Genomic DNA, 19,548 nt, shown 5'->3' with positions numbered 1-19,548 from the left:
GCGCTGGATTGCTGTATCCTTAAAGTGACCTGTCAAATTATGTTAACACTACACCAAAGGTAAAACATGTGCTCCATTCAAAACTATTTTTTTTTCCCAAGGGAAACTACGCTTCAAAAGAAATGTATCATATGTTGCTGCGTTTTTTTAGTTTTTGACTAAAGATCTCATATCTACGTGAGGGAAAAAAATATTCTTATTTACATTAAAGTAGAATACTAATATTAAGACATAGTGGCCCTGATTAAAGTCCAAAAGCAACTTGCACATAAGTTGCGTTTGAATAAAGAGCACTGAACTTGTGCCTAGTTCATACCGTATTAAAATCCAAACGCATCTCAAGATATGTTTCCATACACGGGTGTAAGTACGCTCTGTATACACAGTACTTGTCGTACCGTACGGCCCGTACGTAGACACACAGAACAGACTGCATTATACGCATAAGCATATGCACAATAACAGGTCACATGAAACGCATGACACTTTTTTGATCAATATATAAAATAACTACTGCTATCAGCATAATCATTTATATAAATATTAAATTTAAAATATTAATATTATTTTTACATTATTTACATAAATAATGATGCTTTCAATACATACTCTACATACAATGCATTTTTATAGTCTCTCTTACTTGCATTCAGATGGGCTAGCTAGCGGCACGCATAGGTGTACGTTTTAAATCAAAGACTATACCATGACAGTCATCACTATCAGTCGGTGTTTACTCCAACCCTGTAGTGGATGCAAACGATACGGGTGAAACCAAATGCACTAACGAGAAAACCAAGACTTGAATCGGCCACATCTGCGTTGGAACACCCTTATCGCACATGGCTTCCCAGAAAATGCTGCCAGCCGGGTGACATTAAGAAGTGGCTGGGTGGGGGCAGTGTAATACTTTGCAATAATATTGAAAAATGTTGTAGGTTATTGCCCACACCTGTCAGGACTGGTCTAACATACTCTGCTGGCCCTAATGCTCACATAGTGCCTGTTAAAACAAGAGAAACACTGGTTTATTATATTATAATAGGACTCTGTTGGGGTCCAAGAGCCGGGTGGCAAGTATAACCAGCCAGGTGGAGCACCAGGAAATAGGTGCTGTGGAGAACACTGTATGGCCTACGTAAATATACCCCTTTCCTACCGCATTCTGCCTCTCAAGTCTTAGGCAGTCGTAATTGTCATTTCCGGTCACACATGAATTGTCCGCAATTGCATTCCTGGCATAAGGTCAGATTCTGATCACATACAGAGATATTTCACGCAAAATAAGCTGCGCAAATTGACGCCTGTCCGAACAAGAATCAGGCCCAGTATAAACATTTACAATAAATGTCCCTGTCCTCCTTGGACATAAAATTTGTTGATTAAAGTTCTTATTTATTGGACAGAAAACGGTTGATCTCACGGTATATAAAGTTGGTATACTATTAATGATGGACTTCAAAAGAGACAGCAAGGTGGAATAACTAGCATAGCACTAGTCCTAACCCTAGTAATCCTATTTATAAGTCTATGAATACCACAAATGCCAGCTTATTACTGCCATTATTACGTTATTCAGAACACTGTTGCCATCACAAACACACCACAAAGCAATGATCCCTGTGACTTCAAAGCAATGCTTTCTCTGGAACAAGGTCAGCGGCACAACCTAATAGCTCACTTTAAAATTGGTCTATTCAGTTTAAAATTGTGTTAATAAAAATAAACAAGTTTTACTTTGCCTGTGTCCCTATAAATGTACTTTCCGCTGTTTCTTTCTTGTGCATATACCAAAGTGATTTGGATCGCAAATAATACCCATGAGTGTGCACAAGGTCATCACTTTAGTGGAAGTAGAAACTGCCCCTATATTTGTATATTCTGACGATTGACCAAGCACTCCCGAAGAATAAATCTGAACAAAATCTGGATAGATCAAATGTAACATAATGTTACATGGCTTGTAGCTGAGGCTACAAGTGGAAAACTAAGCTATGTTTCTGAGCTATGATTTTTCTATTTTCAGGACAAATATCTATTAATGCTCTGTAATACTACCCTCATAACGCATTAAACGCAAGTGGGTACAGAGGCAGACAACCTCATTAAGACCATGGATTGAAGGGTTACATTATAAAAAGGTTAGAAAAATGAGGTGCCTTAGAGATGACCTAAGTGATATGTAGGAATACATCCAAAGTCAATACAAACATTGGTTTAACTAACTTTTTGTACCAAGCATCATACTGCGGAAAAGGGTCATACAGTGAGTGACACACAGTCAGTTTCACCATCAGCATAGGACGGGATTCTGTACTGTATCATTAGGTGATAATAGCAGATTCACTAACAGAATGTTATAATGGATTGGATGCTTCTTTACAAGTATTGGTATTTGTAGTTATAATAAGCATTTGTAGTTATAATACGGAGGTGATTGATTCTGAGAATTTATCAGATTGACATTTTGGGGGGTTAGGAATGACTTTTCGTCACTTGCACCCACCTTGAAGCGCGATTGGCAACGGACAAAATAATGGACTTGTATGTTTTTTCAACCTTACTATGTCATTATAATACATTCCATTTTATTAAGTTATGGATTTAGGAAAACGTGTGGCATGAAAAGTGGGTATTACCGCTTATCAAAGGCCGTGACCACATCCCACGAGGGGCACGTCCAATATCCCCAATGTGCTTGGCCGCCTCCTGTACCCTTAGTCTCCTACAATAACACCATTCGAATGCAGCTCGCCCCAGTGCCAGGTACACGTGGCAGTCGTTCACCATGTGAATGGGACATGCCTTCCGGCCCTATATAGTCAAAGCTGTCAAGACTGCGTGACTCATTAAATCGGAACTGTACCAGTTGAAGAGAGATAGATGAGAGGTATGTACTTGTATGTACAGATGGAGCATGTTCTTGCACTTGCATGTAGAGCAACATGTCGTTTATTATTCCCTTTCACTGTAATGGAAAAGGAAAAATAATGGTCTATGTAACTGATAAGCACTTTGAGAAAATGTCACAATAAGGACTGCTATACAGCGTCTATTGGAACTTTATGTAAAAAAAAATGGTTTGATAAACTAGAGATATCAATTAAAATTATATTTTCATATTTCCCCCATGGACTAGCCCTGCCAGGTGGATACCTTATGTTTGACATGGTGGAATACATGCATAGCATTTCTAAACACAAACTAATGAAGAAAGCATCTCTCAGACCTAAAGTTGCCAATGTTTTATTCAGCCAGAAGAGATCTGAAAATATACATTGCTTTAAAAGCAAGCATTATGTCCTTTTACGTAACCTATCATCTACACAGAAAACAACTGATGCCTCTAAAATACCAAAAAGATATATTTAGTTGCCAATGACACTGCTTCAGATAAGACATTAAAATAAATTTCATTCCTATCCATAAAACCTATTTCCAAACAAAACTAAAATTGGCTTTGAGTGGAATTAGACGAGATAAAATCAAAATGTTACTTACATCATACTTCCCACTCTCTCGGAATGGTTGGGCAGGCCATTATCCCACATCCTACAGGAGAGGGGACTCAATGACGCGATTCGTTATGGATTGCGTCATTTTAGCCCAACCCCTATGATTAAATGACAGTATCGCCAAAATGATGCCATTCCCGGAGCCACACCCCACCGAGCACCTGTAGTTCACCTCTCCTCTTGGAAAATGATAAAGTAGACAAGTATGTCGATTTAGAAGGTCCTCCAATGCATCTAATGGTATCTATCATGATCCCATCTCCTGTCCGAACAGCCTTGTTCACACTCACAGAGTTGTCAAGGCCTCTCCTCTATTAACTTTCCATTCATGCAATGAAAGCTCACAGAGGAAGGCTATGAAAACCCTGATCATATGAGCAGAACAGCTGCTAGATGCATCACTGGATCAACGGAGCTCAGACAAGAAACGTTTTTAATTTTATTCAAGCACACCTAATGCCACCCAAAACTACAGTGTACTGTCCATCTCCGCACTGCATGGTATTAGAAACACAGATACAGTGCGACACCGATAAGAAAGGTTAGTAACTGAAATTATCTATTACTGGAACATAGTGCTTGTATGATATATAGTGTCTTTATGACTTTAATATTGGAAGATATTGGAATATGGCAACTCGTGAGGACTAGTCCATTCTAAAAATGGTGGGAAATGCACTTTTTATGATACATATTCTTAAGAATTTATTTTAACAACACTTAAGTAAAGTTAAGAAGGAAGCGCATGTTGGTCTGTTAGTAGACAGCTAAACATAAAATAGTCTAAATAAACATATTGGGCCTGAGTCATTAAGGAAAGTAAGGCAAAACAAGGAAAATACTGGCTGCTTTTTCATGTAGCACACAAATACTTGAAAACTTTATTTTTACACTGAAATTTAAAGTTCATCTAGGACATGCCCTATCCCAACTATAAATCTATCCCCGCATTTTAAATTTACACCCCCCCCCCTCCAAAGCAACATGGTTTTGGCCAGGTGCAAAGTTACTCCTTTTTTTTTTTTTTGCTTTGCTCTCCTTAATGACTCAGGCCCATTGTACACAATCCTGAGAATGCAACACCCCACTCACAATACCTTCCTACTGTAGTCTGTGCTAAACTCACTGAAACTGAGGTTATTAGAGCGGATATCTCACCTGAGGTTGGAACAGACAGTTTGGTCTTCATGTAGGGAGGGGGTTTCACATTCGGTCCTTCAAAAAACAAGTATAAATATAATTAAAACGCTGCCATAGTAGCAAAAGTAAACTGCTAATGACCATAACATTAGGAACAAGATTTTATGCATGCTGATTTACATTGGACTATCATTTAACATGTTAAAGCATGTATGAGGCACTTTGCACAGATAAAAGTATTGTTGTTTTGTAGCATTGGGGTCTTGAGTTCGATTCTTCGATACTTTGTGCTCACAGGTACTTCCATTTCCCAAATCACATATTGGTAGCTTAATGGCTTTTGAATAAAATGGTCTTGGTTTGTGTGTGTGTCTAAGGTAGAGAGATTTCATTAAGGACTGTTGCATCTGAATAAGGAACTCTTGTTGTACAGTCATGGCCAAAAAATTTGAGAATGACACAAATACTATTTTTTACAAAGTTTGCTGCCTCAGTTTTATGATGTCAATTTGCATATACTCCAGAATGTCATGAAGAGTGATCAGATGAATTGAAATTAATTTCAAAGTCCCTCTTTGCCATGACAATGAACTTTATACCAAAAACAACATTTCTACTGCATTTCAGCCCTGCCACAAAAGGACCAGCTGACATCAGGTCAGCGATTCTTTTGTTAACACAGGTGAGAATGTTAACGAGGACAAGGCTGGAGATCACTATTCCATGCTGATTGAGTTAGAATAACAGACTGGAAGCTTTAAAAGGAGGGTGGTGCTTTAAATCATTGATCTTCCTCTGTTAACCATGGTTACCTGCAAGGAAACATGTGCAGTCATCATTGCTTTGCACAAAAAGGGCTTCACAGGCAAGGATATTGCTGCTAGAAAGATTGCACCTAAATAAACCATTTATCGGATCAGGAGAGCGGTTCAATAGTTGAATCCCCTTTCAGATTGTTTGGAGCATCTGGAAAAAACATTTGTCTGGAAAAGGAAAGTTGAGCAATACCATCAGTCCTGTGTCATGCTAACAGTAAAGTATTCTGAGTTCATTCATGTGTGGGGTTGCTTCTCAGCCAAGGGAGTGGGCTCACTCACATTTTTGCCTAAGAACACAGCCATGAAGATAGAATGGTACCAAAACATCCTCCAAGAGCAACTTCTCCCAACCATCCAAGAACAGTTTGGTGATGAACAATGCCTTTTCCAGCATGATGTAGCACCTTGCCATAAGGCAAAAGTGATAACTAAGGTGCTCAGACATCAAAACATCAAAATTTTGGCTGCATAGCCAGGAAACTCCCCAGACCTTAATCCCATTGAGAACTTGTGGTCAATCCTCAAGAGACGGGTGGACAAGCAAAAAACCACAAATTCTGACAAACTTCAAGAATTGATTAGGCAAGAATGGGCGGCCTTCATTCAGTATGTGGCCAAGACGTTGAATGACAGCATGCCAAGGTGAATTGCAGAGGTCTTCAAAACTGCAAATATTGCCTCTTTGCAAACTTAATGTAATTGTCAACAAAAGCCTCTGACATTTATGAAAAGGTTGTAATTTTACTTCAGTATACCATAGCAACATCTGACAAAAAGGTCTAAAAACACTGAAGCATCAGACTTTGTGAAAACCAATACTTGTGTCATTCTCAAACTTTTGGCCATGACTGTACAGCGCTACAGATGAAGTCGGTGCTATATAAAATAAAGCATAATAATACTGCAGATGAACTTTGTGTTTGCAATCAATTAATACAATATATAATTACATATTAATTATTGTTAAGGTGATTTGTTATTTGTAACCAAATATTTATAACAGATTAATTGTATTAATGTTGTACATTCGCATTAATGTACAGTACCATTGACATTTTCCAATATGAGATGTCTAAGAAAACAAATCTGGTTTTATGCTTCACACTTTCCTACTTGACCTGCGTGTTTGTTTACTTTCGTATCTGTAAACTAAGCTTTCAATTCTTAAGAAAAAAAGAAATAATTGTCGATGAACAAGTTAGCTCCCGAAAATAGCTGTGGTCCTTTTAGGCCCTTGGTATAGTGCAAATAGATTATAAGGATTTTAGTGGTCACTGAAGTTCCATGTCCATACAAAGGAGTGAGGCTGCAAGAGGCAAGTTTCACAGTTCTCTATAGAGGTTAGTGGGGCTGGCCAGGTGTCATAGGATTCATGGGCAGCATATGTATATAGGTTGGTACATTCAGTAGCTGTATAAAAAAGCTAAATGTACTTGCACCCATGCCATGATGGGATTATGTATTGCTCAAACCAAGAGAAAATAATAGGAGTAATAATAACAACCATAATATTACCAAAAGTATAAAATAACCATCGTTCTATACACAGATTTTGCAACTACCTAATGTAACTTCTATAATCAGTCTTTTGACAATGTAACAAAGAGCTGCAGTAATTTAAAAAAAAAACAAAACTATGAGGCAATAATTGTTTCAGATTAGGATTGCAATTAAGAAAATAATAAATTTACAACATATCTGCTTACTTCTACCTGGCTTCCAGGAGATACGGAGAAGGCAGAATAAAATAAGGCTGTCAGGGCCTGATGGCGTAATTCACGTAATCCAGTGGGCAAGGCAATCACCTAAACGATTAGCAGAGGCTCGATGATGCACCTCACAGCTTTACGTCCCTGCTATTCGGTGTTTACCAAAGCTGGAGGGGCTTAATTATGAGATTCATGACTTGCGGCAGGTAAGCACTCTGTGAGAAGTACCTGCTCTCTTGGGAGTTCTAACAGGGTAGGCATCTATGACTTACATTACCAAGATGACACTGTTTATTTGAGGTGGATGGATCTGGACCATGTTCTCTGTTGCCACAACCACCTGTAAGTCGGCATCCTCACAGTCAATGTCAGCAGTAGCATACAGATTGTTTTTTAGCCCCACAACCATTTCACATGGAGTTCAGTAAATGCTGTGCTATACATTCCGCCCTTCAAATCATAGGCAGTCGGAAGTATCATTTGCATTGAAAGATGAATTGCGTGCATTTGTATTCACTGATGTATAGTCAGTTTCTGAGCATGTGCAGAGCAATTTTACGCAAAATACGGCACGCAAAGGGACTTATGTTCCTTAATGAATCAGGCCCACACTGTCCCAGCCACCAGGGGCCTCCCGCACACACTGTCCCAGTTCCCCCACACACCCACTATCCCCGGGACTCCCATCACTGTCACCCACAAACGGCCATGATGGGAAACCGCTTGTGATTGGCTGGCAGTGAAGGGGGGATGCCGGTTACTCTCCGTCACAGTCAGGGGCCCCACTCCAGTTAATTACACTGGTCCCCACAGTAAAAGGAAGGTGTGATGAGCCTCAGCCCTTTTCAGCACAGGTCTCTAGAAGGGTGTGGAGGATACACAACGTTCCTTGAATCCCTCTCCTCATAGAGACACCATAGAAACGCCCTGCGCTGACCAGCGGAAGGTATAGTTTTGCTATAGCAGGGGGCTCCCACACCTGTGCTTTGCCTGTTATATTGGGAACCAGTCCAATTTGCCTAGTGCTGAGGCTGGTTAAGGATTTGGGGAGGAGCATGCTTGTAAACTATAATCCCTTTATTTATTTTTCATTCTTTTCTGATAGAAAGTGTGTGGTTACAACGTTTTTATCAGTGTCAAATATAATTATTATATTTATAATGGTAAATATAATTGCATATTACAGCTTTTTTATAAGTATTTCTGTTTTCCTTTAACTGTGTCTCTGATCTAGACAACTTCTGCATAAATTACACTATTATTCGGTTTCATTTTAGTAACATTTTCTCCCAGGACTATAGAGTTCCCATGTATATTTATAAACACACTCACACAAGTATTATAACAAGCTCCATTATTTATATAAAATGAATACTTACATGGCTGACTTAGGATAAAGACTGGAGTAGATGACTGTAAATTAAATCAACGTATTTGACTTTTAGCCAAAGGTTTCTAGGGCTGGTATTTGTATAGACTGTTACTGCAATAGCAACAATACGTTAACAGAATTACAACTCCCAGAATTCAATTCATCGGATCACATGATAACTAGCCAATCAGGATAGAAATGAAGCTTTCCAGATGAAATCTGCAGTAAAAAGTATGTATATATATATATATATATAAATAATTTTGTTTTAATTAAATGTTAAAATAAAGTGATTACCGATTCAAAATGTTATGCTGTAAGAGCGTTATTTATACGTTTTCTGTGACAGTAACAGGACAGAAAAATATTAAATAAACACAGTCATGTTAGTCATGTTATGTTCAGAAAAGTAACAAGAGATCATGCATAGACTCTTATTACCTCTAAAATGGTCGAGAGAAGTTTCTCACCCTGCAGCAATAGCCTTCATTACAAAGATATCCACAGTCGTCTCTATTTATGAGCGCAGTTTACCCCATTACAATTTTGATTCTATCAAGGAGGAATACATTGACAACTGTGCTGCTGTATTAGACCATAGGGTTTGAGCACAAATTACCCTATTTCAGTGTACAAATCTCAGTACTTGTTAATTATATGGGCACCACTCTGATCAGTGTTCCCTTTCTGTTCCAAGCTGATCACACATCAGCACGAGCTGATTAATAATAAAAAATAAAGAAAACACTGACTTCTGACAGCAGGACCCAAATCAGTCCTGGTCCCATACAGTTGTACCTCCTATAGCTCCCTGAAGGCCGGCCCTGCTTGCATGTTAAGTGATATGTTATGATCCTAGGTTTGAAAATGACACTGCAACACCATACTGCTACTGTATTTATAAATGACCAAGCGACACATGCTACATTGGAGTTCGTGCAGGTGTATGTCACAGGCGTTAATCATTTAAAATCCACCACACATGCTACATTGCAATTAGCTGTGAAGCATGTTTTTATTTATTACTGTACATGCATCAGAAAGAGACATATGTAGTTGCTGTGTCATGTTTCAAATGGCTGATGTAGTAATGCAATATTTGAACTATTTGCACGTGTTAACATGAACGTCACTATGGTTCAAAAGTTCTCAAAGGAAAACAATTAGAATAATTGCTGTCTGAACAATCTCATATATGTATCTTTACTCATATGAGACGATCCGAAAAACATTCTTGGTTCATAATGTCTTAAACTGCTACACCTACCACAAAGTATTTATGCTATGTCCTGCTGCAGAGTTTTAGTTGTGTGTAAGAGTGTAGGAAATGGTGTAATAAATGTATAAGCCAAATGAGGAGTTTATCCATATAGATCTATACATAAGGCACAAAAGACGGGGACATTGGAGGAAAAAGAAACATAAGGATTTGTGGTCCAAAGATGACCTGCTGAACCAAGGAGAGGCCGTCTGAAAGTAAGCACTAGAGACAAATTGTATTTTCCATATGTAAGCATATGTGAAAGTAGACCTATTACTACTAGTTTACTTAATAATCATACATGCCCCAAACTCCTTTCACTCTGTTCTCAGTGATCTGGGAGTGAGTGAAACATTGAATCTAATCAGCTCTACATCCTGAAGTGCTATATTGAGAATATACTGTTCTGTGCAACCCTGGATTTTTTATTAATGAGTTTGGTTCTTAACACTATAATCTACAGAATGCAAAGCTGCTCTCTTTACATACCAAAGCCAGGTCTTACTTGAGTAGGATGCGGGAAGCATTATTATTATTATTATTATTATTATTATTAGGGTGACTGTGCCTAGAAAGGTAACATTTTTCAGTGGACAATCCCTACACTTTATCCCCACATAGTTCAATAACTATATGCTTTTTCTCTGTCTGTATTTTATAAACACTAGTTGTATGAGTATGAGGCATACATAGAGCTTATTCTTTATATATATTACACTTGTACTGTTATTATCAGGTATATTCTGCGCGGATAGCTTTTACAGTATGTTGTTGGTGAACTTTGTTCAGGCACTATCTTCTATTACATTATATAATTTATATATTATTGTTTGACATCCATTTCACATGCATTTATAGTTATATTACTTTCCTTTCTCTAAAGTAAGCCAGAACACCTTTTAACATTTCTTTAGCTCGGTAACTGAAATATTCTCTTTTTGATGCCAGCAGAAGGAACATATGTTCCCACTATTCCTTTAATCAAGATGTGTTAGTAATCACAAATCAAGAGGCATAACACTCCACGTTAAAGACTGACTGCCGCATAGAAATAGGATATACAGGAGACTACAGCACCTAGTATTGCTATTTTGGTTTAGCACCAGTATCAAGATACAATGGTTTCTGATCTCCGAACATTATTATTGTTGATCCATCTGTAGACAAAAAACATTTAAATGCTCCTTAATGTACGCAAATGAGCCTATTTGTCTAGCTACTGCATTTCAAGGCGTACACCCATTTCAGGGTAACTAGAACAGCCTGCAATCTGCTTTGTGGGTTTGCAGATACACTTTAAATTGAGCAGGGTAAAATTCATAAAAACAGAACATGCCCCAGGTTCCACCCAAACCCTGACCAGATTATGCCCAAATGCTCACTTTTAGGTGAAAGTCTGTCCATTTTCTGCAGAGGCCCCTTTTGAGGTCCATGATTCAGGACTGTCCCACCAAAATTGGGACCTATGCATTTCATGGGATTGGGCAATGACATAAAAAGCTTCAAACACACAAAAGTGACACATGTAGTAAGGACAGTTCTGCCAGTCTTGTTATTGCTAGGTGTAAAGTAGGGACACTCCTGAGCCTAATCAGAATTCTGCAAGGAAAGCCCCCTATCCTCCCTCCCATCAGCCAATGCGGACTTCTGCACCCCTACAGATGCCACCAGCCAATGCGGACTGCTGCACCCCCCCACAGATGCCACCATCTTTGATTGGAAATGCCTCCCGTGCAATTGCACAAAAGTAGATGCACGACATCACAAAAGTGCATTTCAGTTTTGCATTTATGCTCTTCATAAATGACCCTTACAGATGAATGAATTTTATTTGCATTCATTTGTATTATTATTTTTTATTATAAATAGGTCAGATTACTGCTAGAAAAAAACTGTCATCAGATGCATCTGTCTTCATGATGAAACATGGAAGAGCACTAATAAATCCATCGTGAAATTAATGTACATCATTCCAAACCAAAAAAAACAAACTGTGAGCAACAGCATGTAGAGTGCCTATATTCCCTGCTTCAGGGGAAAGTGAGAGTGAAGCGTATATATCTGTCTGCTTCTGGTATACAGTAAGTTTAATTCTGACTTTAGTTGCTATAGTAACAGTCTAGGAAGTCGGTTAAATGGAATGCGACACAAGAGGGGAGGAGCGCGATAGTACGGATAACCACTTGCAGTTAGTACTGGAAGACTGTTACAGAAGTGTGGAACTGATGGTTTGGAAACTGCAATTTTCTCAGAGTGCTTTCCAGATTCTTAGACCAACAGATTTGCATCATTAACTTATAACAACTCCATTTACTGCAGTGAGATTACTTACAATATAAATAAAAAATACATTTCTGTTTCCTCTCTTCCAGTTCTCTCATAGTGCTAGTCACTGTAGCAGCCTTCTTACTGGATATCGCCCCTTTCTCTTTGTTCTCTCAGCTCATGCTAATGCCCCATTTACTTTCTAATGATTTGAGTTTAATCTAGTTCTTTACTACCAGTAGCCTCTCTGTAAGAAGGACTTGTATGTGAGAATTACTGTACCTTGCAACTATGGGCATCTTACATTATCATAAATATTAAAATGTTCTATGGTGGAATCCAGTGGTCAAGGTGGACATTTAGAAGTGGCGGTATGGAAAATGAAATGGGAATGTAAGTGAATGGAATCTGATCGTTTTACAATGAAGGAAGTAGGAGAAGTGACGGTATTCTGTACCACCGTATACACCACCACTTCTACCACCAGTGGAATCCCTAACCTGTCAGTGAAGGCAGCACACACACATGTCTAGATATGAGGACCCCCCCCCCCCCCCCCATATTGACATTTTTCATTTTCAGTATTGGTATTTGTAGTTAAAAGGAAAAGAAAATATACCTAGAGTGGAGGGAACATAGCAGTATCCGGGGTGGAAGACATCTCAAGACAACCCATTTTGTATTACTCTTTACAGTACTTATCATGCAGTTTTCAAAATATGCCAATAATAGTATAGTCAGATTGAAGGCTGAATGTAAATGTACAGTTATTAAACTCCGTACAGTTCTGGAGGAAAATCAGCTACAAAACTGTGACCCTTCTTCTGTCTTGTGCTCCTTGTTATATAACTATAGGAACAGGTATCTCCTGTCTGGTGTGTAATGTGATGTACCGGTTTCACTCCAGTGCCAAACACCCCACTCTTCTGCAGATTGTAAAACTTGAAACTACAGACCTGGGGCATACCATGCTGTACCATGACACTGTGACCCTCTGACACCTTACAGACTGTTCACTTCCATTGTTGAGAACCTCACAGTGCCCCCGTTTCCAGCCAGACTACCATCCCTCTGTCTACACCTTCTGACAGTGTCCCTCAGTTTTCCATTCTGGATTGCACTATTGTTAAATTGATTGGCTTGCTTATAGCACAGCTCCTTACCTCCTAAGGCAAGGAGCTGTGCTATTATACATTGGATATGCTTCTGTTCACTCGTTATTATGCACACCTGACCCGAAGATGGATAACTTCCTGCAAGCAAGTCAAACGTGAATTTAGAAGAAACTATACAGCTTTAGCACAGAGTAAATGTGACATGTATTTAGTTGTATGTTGTCTGCTGACATAACTGTTCAATGATTGTCTGTTTCCACCTCGTTCACCAATGCATTCTTGTATGATGTGACTTGCATGTCCTGTACACATTATACTTATTCCATACTTATTTTGTCTTATAATTTATGCTTAAATATTTTGGTATTGCTGCATTTATGTTTCTTAAGTGTTCTGCATTTTGCCTTCGCTTGTTCTGTATTTTGCTTGTTGATCCTCTATATTTTATGTACTATACACTATTTTCCTACTGTAAGGCACTTTGGAATTTTGGAACCGTACAAATATAAACAATAATAATTATAGTAATGAGTAGTTGCTGAAGGACTGCACACAGGTATTAGTTAGTGATTCGCCTCTATGAGGGGCATGAGAAGGACACAGTGTTTCAGGGATGACTCCCTACGTCACGGGTCATCTGTTCTTAGCTAGCACCAAGCACACAGATTGTTAGTTGATGGTGATCTCCATTTCTGAAATAACTATTAACCTGGCTGTGTGCATTTAACAAGTCCACTTTAACACTGTTATTATCTAGGCTACATGATGGGTTGGATTTGTTACATTATATCACAGCTGAAATCATTGTGGATTAAAATATAATCCACAAAATGATGTACCTGACTGCTGTTAATTAGACACTTGATAGATAAGCAACAGCCAAACAAGCACTAAAATAAAACTGGAAAATTTGCCATACCAAGTACTTGCATCTCATATGTTTCAGCAATCACTCGTTACATAAGAGGGTATTTGTAGAGATCTAATGCTCAAAGTGCAAGTCAATTAAAAGTAGACACCTTGAGAGCCCCAAGTGATAAAAGGGGCCAAAAGCATGATAAGTATGGGCACTGTCAGCATAGCAACTATCTAAAAGCTTACTAGGCAAACATGCTGAGATTGGCTGAAAGCCGAGAGATGATGGATTATTTAAAAGGTCATCTCAAGTGCTTCAACTTTTAAACAGGTAAAAAAAAGTTGCTATACTACACATGATTCTGCTGTAACAGTGCATTTTATTCTTAAGAGAAAATTATTTGTGATGTATGTATGGAACCATAGCTTAGGTACTTTGCTAGTAATATTCAGCCTCATCTCAGAGACAGGGACTGAAGCCCCCAAACCATCTCTAGCGAAATACTGACATTGGAAATATAAATGTTACAGGCGTAGAAGTTGTTCCACTAGATCAGCGATGCACAAACTATGGCCCGCGGGCCAGATCCGGCCCGCTTAGAGGTTCTATCCGGCCGCCACTATTTTAAAAAATTTCATTAAAATATGCATAAAATTATTAGGGCCAACCCTGTGTGTCAGAACCTTCATTTTTATGCTTTCCCAGCTATTTCCTCCATTACACTTCATCCTCCTTCCTGAAAGGACATTAGATTTGTATTATATATTTCGATATTTGAGGTTTTTAATAAATTAATTAATAAAGTTTTTCTTTTTTATTTGGCCCGCTCCTGAAAAAATTTGCCCATCACTGCACTAGATATTGGTTCAAGAGAAAGTGGACCATAACAGCAGAACGTTGCATTATTGGTCCATTTTTCTTCGGCTAGTGTCCAAGTGGAAATGGACAGTGCAATTGTAATATGGTGGCTTTAGGTAGCAATAACACTGTGGTTACCAGACACCTTGACTTTTTTAATTCATTTTCATTAGTTCACCCACTTGACCACACACAGGGTCAGACTAGTCATCACAGTTACCAGAGGGTCCTCTGGTTCATCCCAAATTATTTTTTTTCTCAGATATAAAAAAGAAATCATTAACCCAATATGTGTGTTGTCGATTATTGCAAACGAATTAATGATATATAAAATATTTTTCAATCCCCTTCTCCAGTGGGCACAGATAACTGGATTTACTGGTGGGTGCTGTATAACCCAATCTGACACTGACCCTGGGTAAAAGGCGATATGTAAACATAGCATTAAAATGGAGTAAGTCAGATTATCATTATCCTTTACCTATATAGCAACTACCTATTCCACAAACTGTACAATCAGAGGGATCCATTTGAACATATCCTAAACAGCAACACAGTGAGAAACAATGATGCAGAAGGCGAGAGGATCCTGTGCACTAGAGCTTACAATCTAAACAAGTCGTGGTAAATTAAACATGTGCATGTTCGTACAAGGGACCAGTGACATATACATCACACATATACATATGCTGTATGAACAGATCACCCAGATAATTATCTACTTAAAAAACTAAGGAACATAATAACAGGTTATTTGGAGAATTTGATAAAACCCTGTGTACAGATGTGTTTTTGGGACATGCATTAAGGTTTGAAGTCATAGGTACATCCCTTGGGCTGACAACTTCTGTTTGCTGAACTGTTTGAGTTCTGAATGAGACTGACAAGAGAGTTGGTAGTTCACAAATAGATAAAGTGTTAAGCTGTGTTTATAAAGGTCAATGTCATCGCAGACTAGGGAATTTTAGGGGGGCTTAGATTTATTTTTAACTTGTTTTGATGAGTTGAATACAAAATCACGATCTGTTTATCAACTCTGAAGAATATGTGATCAGTGATACATGTACTTTAAGCACAAAGTATTATTGACATCTGCAGTCATGGTAATACCTCTGAATGAAAATCAATGTAATTACATTAAAAATATAGTTGGTCTTTCTTTTTCTTTTATTCTTTTGGCGGCCTGCCACACCGCCTTCTAATCTATCTTGCCCACTTTTCTCTGACTATCCTCTCTTTTCTGTCTCTTCTTTCTTCTATTCTTATAGTTAAAACTTGGTCAATATCAAAACTCTTTTTATTATGATATACAATGATTGTATTAGTCCCTGAACATGCATAACCTGATTGTAACAGATTTTGTCTTGGACTGATGCTCATTATTGACCTTCTCAAAAATAAAACTTTAAAAAAAAAATATATATATAGTTGGTCACTGACCCTTAAGCATGGCATTACATAGACATGGTAAATGAAGAACACTACTTATGATAGTCTACCACGTGTAAGGAATAAGGAAACACGGAAATAAAAGCTTTACATCCTTTCAACTCAACAGGTTGTCTAATTGGGAGGACAAACTAATAGAAACCATGGATCCAGTTGAGATTAGGGTACACACAGACATTTTGTGTATTAAAGAAATATTCATGAGAATACAATCTATCAATACATTAATTTGTGAGGTACGAGGCAAAGAATTGAAGCTTACAGTGTACCGGTGTCCAGCATAGAATTCCTGCAGGTCTCAGTTATACCCCCTCTTGGTTGCCCTCTAATTCTTCTTTAAAGGATAATGCCACCCAAAATTAAATTTAGGAGTTCCATAACTTAAAAAAAAAAGAATATTACTTGGAGTCGGACAATCCGGTTTGTCCCCAGTTGTCTGCTGCATTCATAGGTGAGGCTGTTCTCACTCCTGCCAGCAACATGTTTTCTATGGACAATACTCTGTCTATATGAAGGAGGGCGGCTTTGCAGAAAGTCTCCTGATGTCTGGCAGGGTACTGGGATGGTCTGTTAGTTCCTTCTGAGGCGGGCTTTAATCATACAGGTTGTGTGCTGTCCACCAATAACACACTGCTGACAAGAGTGAGGACATCCTCCCTGAACCACAGCAGACGTCAGAATACCCAATCAGGATGGATGGAACACCGAAACACAATAATGTTTAGCATTTATGTAAAACTAGAAGAGGGAAAGGAAAATTAAGCCGCAAACTTGGCTGACTGGCTCAAAATGAGCTTGATCTTATAAAGATATAAAAGCATTTTGCCAGCAGAGCTTCTCGTGGGGTGATGGAGCAAGGGTAGATAATTAATGATGCGGCGGCATTAAATAATAATTTTGAGCATGGTTCTTTTAAATGATACATTTGTATTACTGTTTTAGGCCCCATTGTGGAACAGTGTCCATATTGAAACTTTGGCCTTCGACTAGAATAGAGCAAGGCAAGACCTGGTCGTTTTATCCAGATTTATAAGGAAACTTTACAAATTTAAAAGATCAACAACAGTATGATGAAGCAGTGTGATTGTATCATTGTGAGTCTGGTCTGACAAAGCTGCAATCACCATTCCGATAAAAACGTCATGTACCACACTGGACCGTGGGGACATGAAAAGCATGAACAAGTCCTTGCAGTGTAAAAACAGCAATATAAGTGACAGAGACATACTCATAAAATGATATAGCAACACACCCCAACAATTCCTGACATTAATCAATAAAACCAAAGTCAGTATTATCTGCATTTCAGACCATGTCAATAACACACACATTGTTTATCAAGGGCCTATATTGTGTATTTCATCAACAAACCTGCCTTTTAGAAAAGAGTCTATTTATCTACTAAATCGATGATTTCCACTCTTTATCTCAGCGATAGAAAATCATCGTCTGCAATATTTATGATTAAAATGACACCGGGGTGGCTGAATGATGCTCAGCTCACTGGTGACACTTGCTGAGGACCAGGTCAGTGCCGACAATACCCGGCGAAAGCTATCACCCAGAGGGAGGGCTTCATAAATAGGGAGAAGCCCTAAATCCAATTTATAGCTTTTCCATATTTGATCAATAGACCCCTAAGAAAGAAGCAAGATACATAGAATCTGTTTGTAGAGAGTTACATTTCTGATGTTGATGTTTAGCCCATAAAATGAACGTATTGACAGCGACATGCATAAATGTAAAAGAATTACTCATGTAAAATGCAAAAGGATTACACTGATAACCTTGCCAGTCTCATTCATTATGTTTTCACCTCATTGAGCTCTTGAACAAGAAACTGCCTGTCATTTTTGTGCTTTGTCACAACTAAAACCCAGTATGTGTGGGTGGAGAAAACTGGTAGTTTGATCCATCAAAGTTTTGTTCCAATGCAACATTTAACCCACTTTTACCCCATCGGCTTTCCTATACAAAACACACACGCTGTCTGTCTTCTTTATAAATTGCATTTAGGCCCGTTTGCTCCCCCCAGCCCCATCTATTTTTGCCTGATGTTTTACCTTTTTCTATAATTTTTTTTTTTTTTTAAGCAATGTTGATTGTACTGTTGTTTGTATTACAGACTATACTCTGCATACATTGTTTTGTTTTATTTCAAATATACAATAAATAAAAATAAAAAATTGAATTTATAGGGGAGCAGTGTCTGGCATCAACCAACAGGGTATGCGAGATCCCAGTGTGCACTTGATTAGCAGCATGCAAAATCTATAAGGCTGTGATCACAGGACACACCAGAAAATCGACCTGTTTCCTCTGTCAGCGGTCTCAAGAAATAGAATGCATTACAACACAACACCTCTGGAGCTGGTGGTTATCGTTAATTGATTTACACACCTATATTGTGCATCCATAAGACATATATATGCTCATCTTGACAGTCTATCAAGCTAGGTACGGTCTCAGATAAGCATCTGTAAATTGCAGCAGGGAGTGCACTAGAAACACAGGATTTAACGCACAGCACTGAATACATTGTTGTTTACTAATCACATCACGGTGTATTTAAAGCATTCACTTACTCTGTTACAGCTGTGCTGCTGAAGGAATTATCCTGAAGGCTGAAACAGAAACAAGAAAACATCAGATTACAGAGCGGGGCGAGCGGGCTCACGGAATCCTGTCCAGTAGTTGGTACACATACACAAACATGGCATTGCAAAGACAAGCCTCTCTGTAAGCTCGACATGCACATACCTTGGGCTGCTCTGCACATGCTCACTTGGTCTAACCACTGGGACTAGCCCTGCTGCAACACTCAGGAACCACAGTACACATCAGACACTGCTGCTGAGACACAGTACATAGAGGAGAAAGCTGATGACTGTAGATTGTAAAAAAGGAACCTTATTAAAACTAGCATCCCCAGTGTTTAGTGTAAATAAAAAAAATAGATATTTATAATGCAGTAAATCTCTATAAACAAATCATGTATATGTTTGTATATATATATATATATATATATATATATATATATATATATATATATACATATATATATTATATTATTATTATTATTTTTATTTTTTTGTGTGTTTGCTAATAAAGATTGAATGCATTTAAACGACTGTGCTTCTGTAGCCCCAATATTCAGCTACATAAAGGAGTGATGCTCTGTTTATCTATT

The 19,548-nt window shown here is 38.2% G+C and overlaps 1 protein-coding gene across 7 annotated transcripts in view; it reads right to left on the bottom strand.

Annotated features, from left to right (window-relative positions):
• FAM13C (family with sequence similarity 13 member C) overlaps positions 1-19,109 on the bottom strand; it is a 118,461-nt gene extending 99,352 nt beyond the window's left edge. For 3 of the 7 annotated variants that reach the window (XM_075216354.1, XM_075216355.1, XM_075216358.1), the window contains exons 1-2: positions 18,944-19,109; positions 4,674-4,730 (exon numbers count right to left, since the gene is read on the bottom strand). In XM_075216354.1, coding sequence (XP_075072455.1) covers positions 4,674-4,730; positions 18,944-19,005 — 119 coding nt within the window. In that variant the 5' untranslated portion in view covers positions 19,006-19,109. Of the gene's footprint in view, positions 1-4,673; positions 4,731-16,760; positions 16,913-18,943 lie in introns of those variants that run through there. The other 4 variants (XM_075216359.1, XM_075216353.1, XM_075216357.1 and 1 more) reach the window with 2 other exon arrangements.
• Between the last annotated feature and the right edge of the window lie 439 nt (positions 19,110-19,548).

This window comes from Mixophyes fleayi, chromosome 6, assembly GCF_038048845.1.
Source record: "Mixophyes fleayi isolate aMixFle1 chromosome 6, aMixFle1.hap1, whole genome shotgun sequence".
NCBI classification, from domain to species: domain Eukaryota; kingdom Metazoa; phylum Chordata; class Amphibia; order Anura; family Limnodynastidae; genus Mixophyes; species Mixophyes fleayi.
This window is presented reverse-complemented; position numbering and strand designations above follow the sequence as displayed.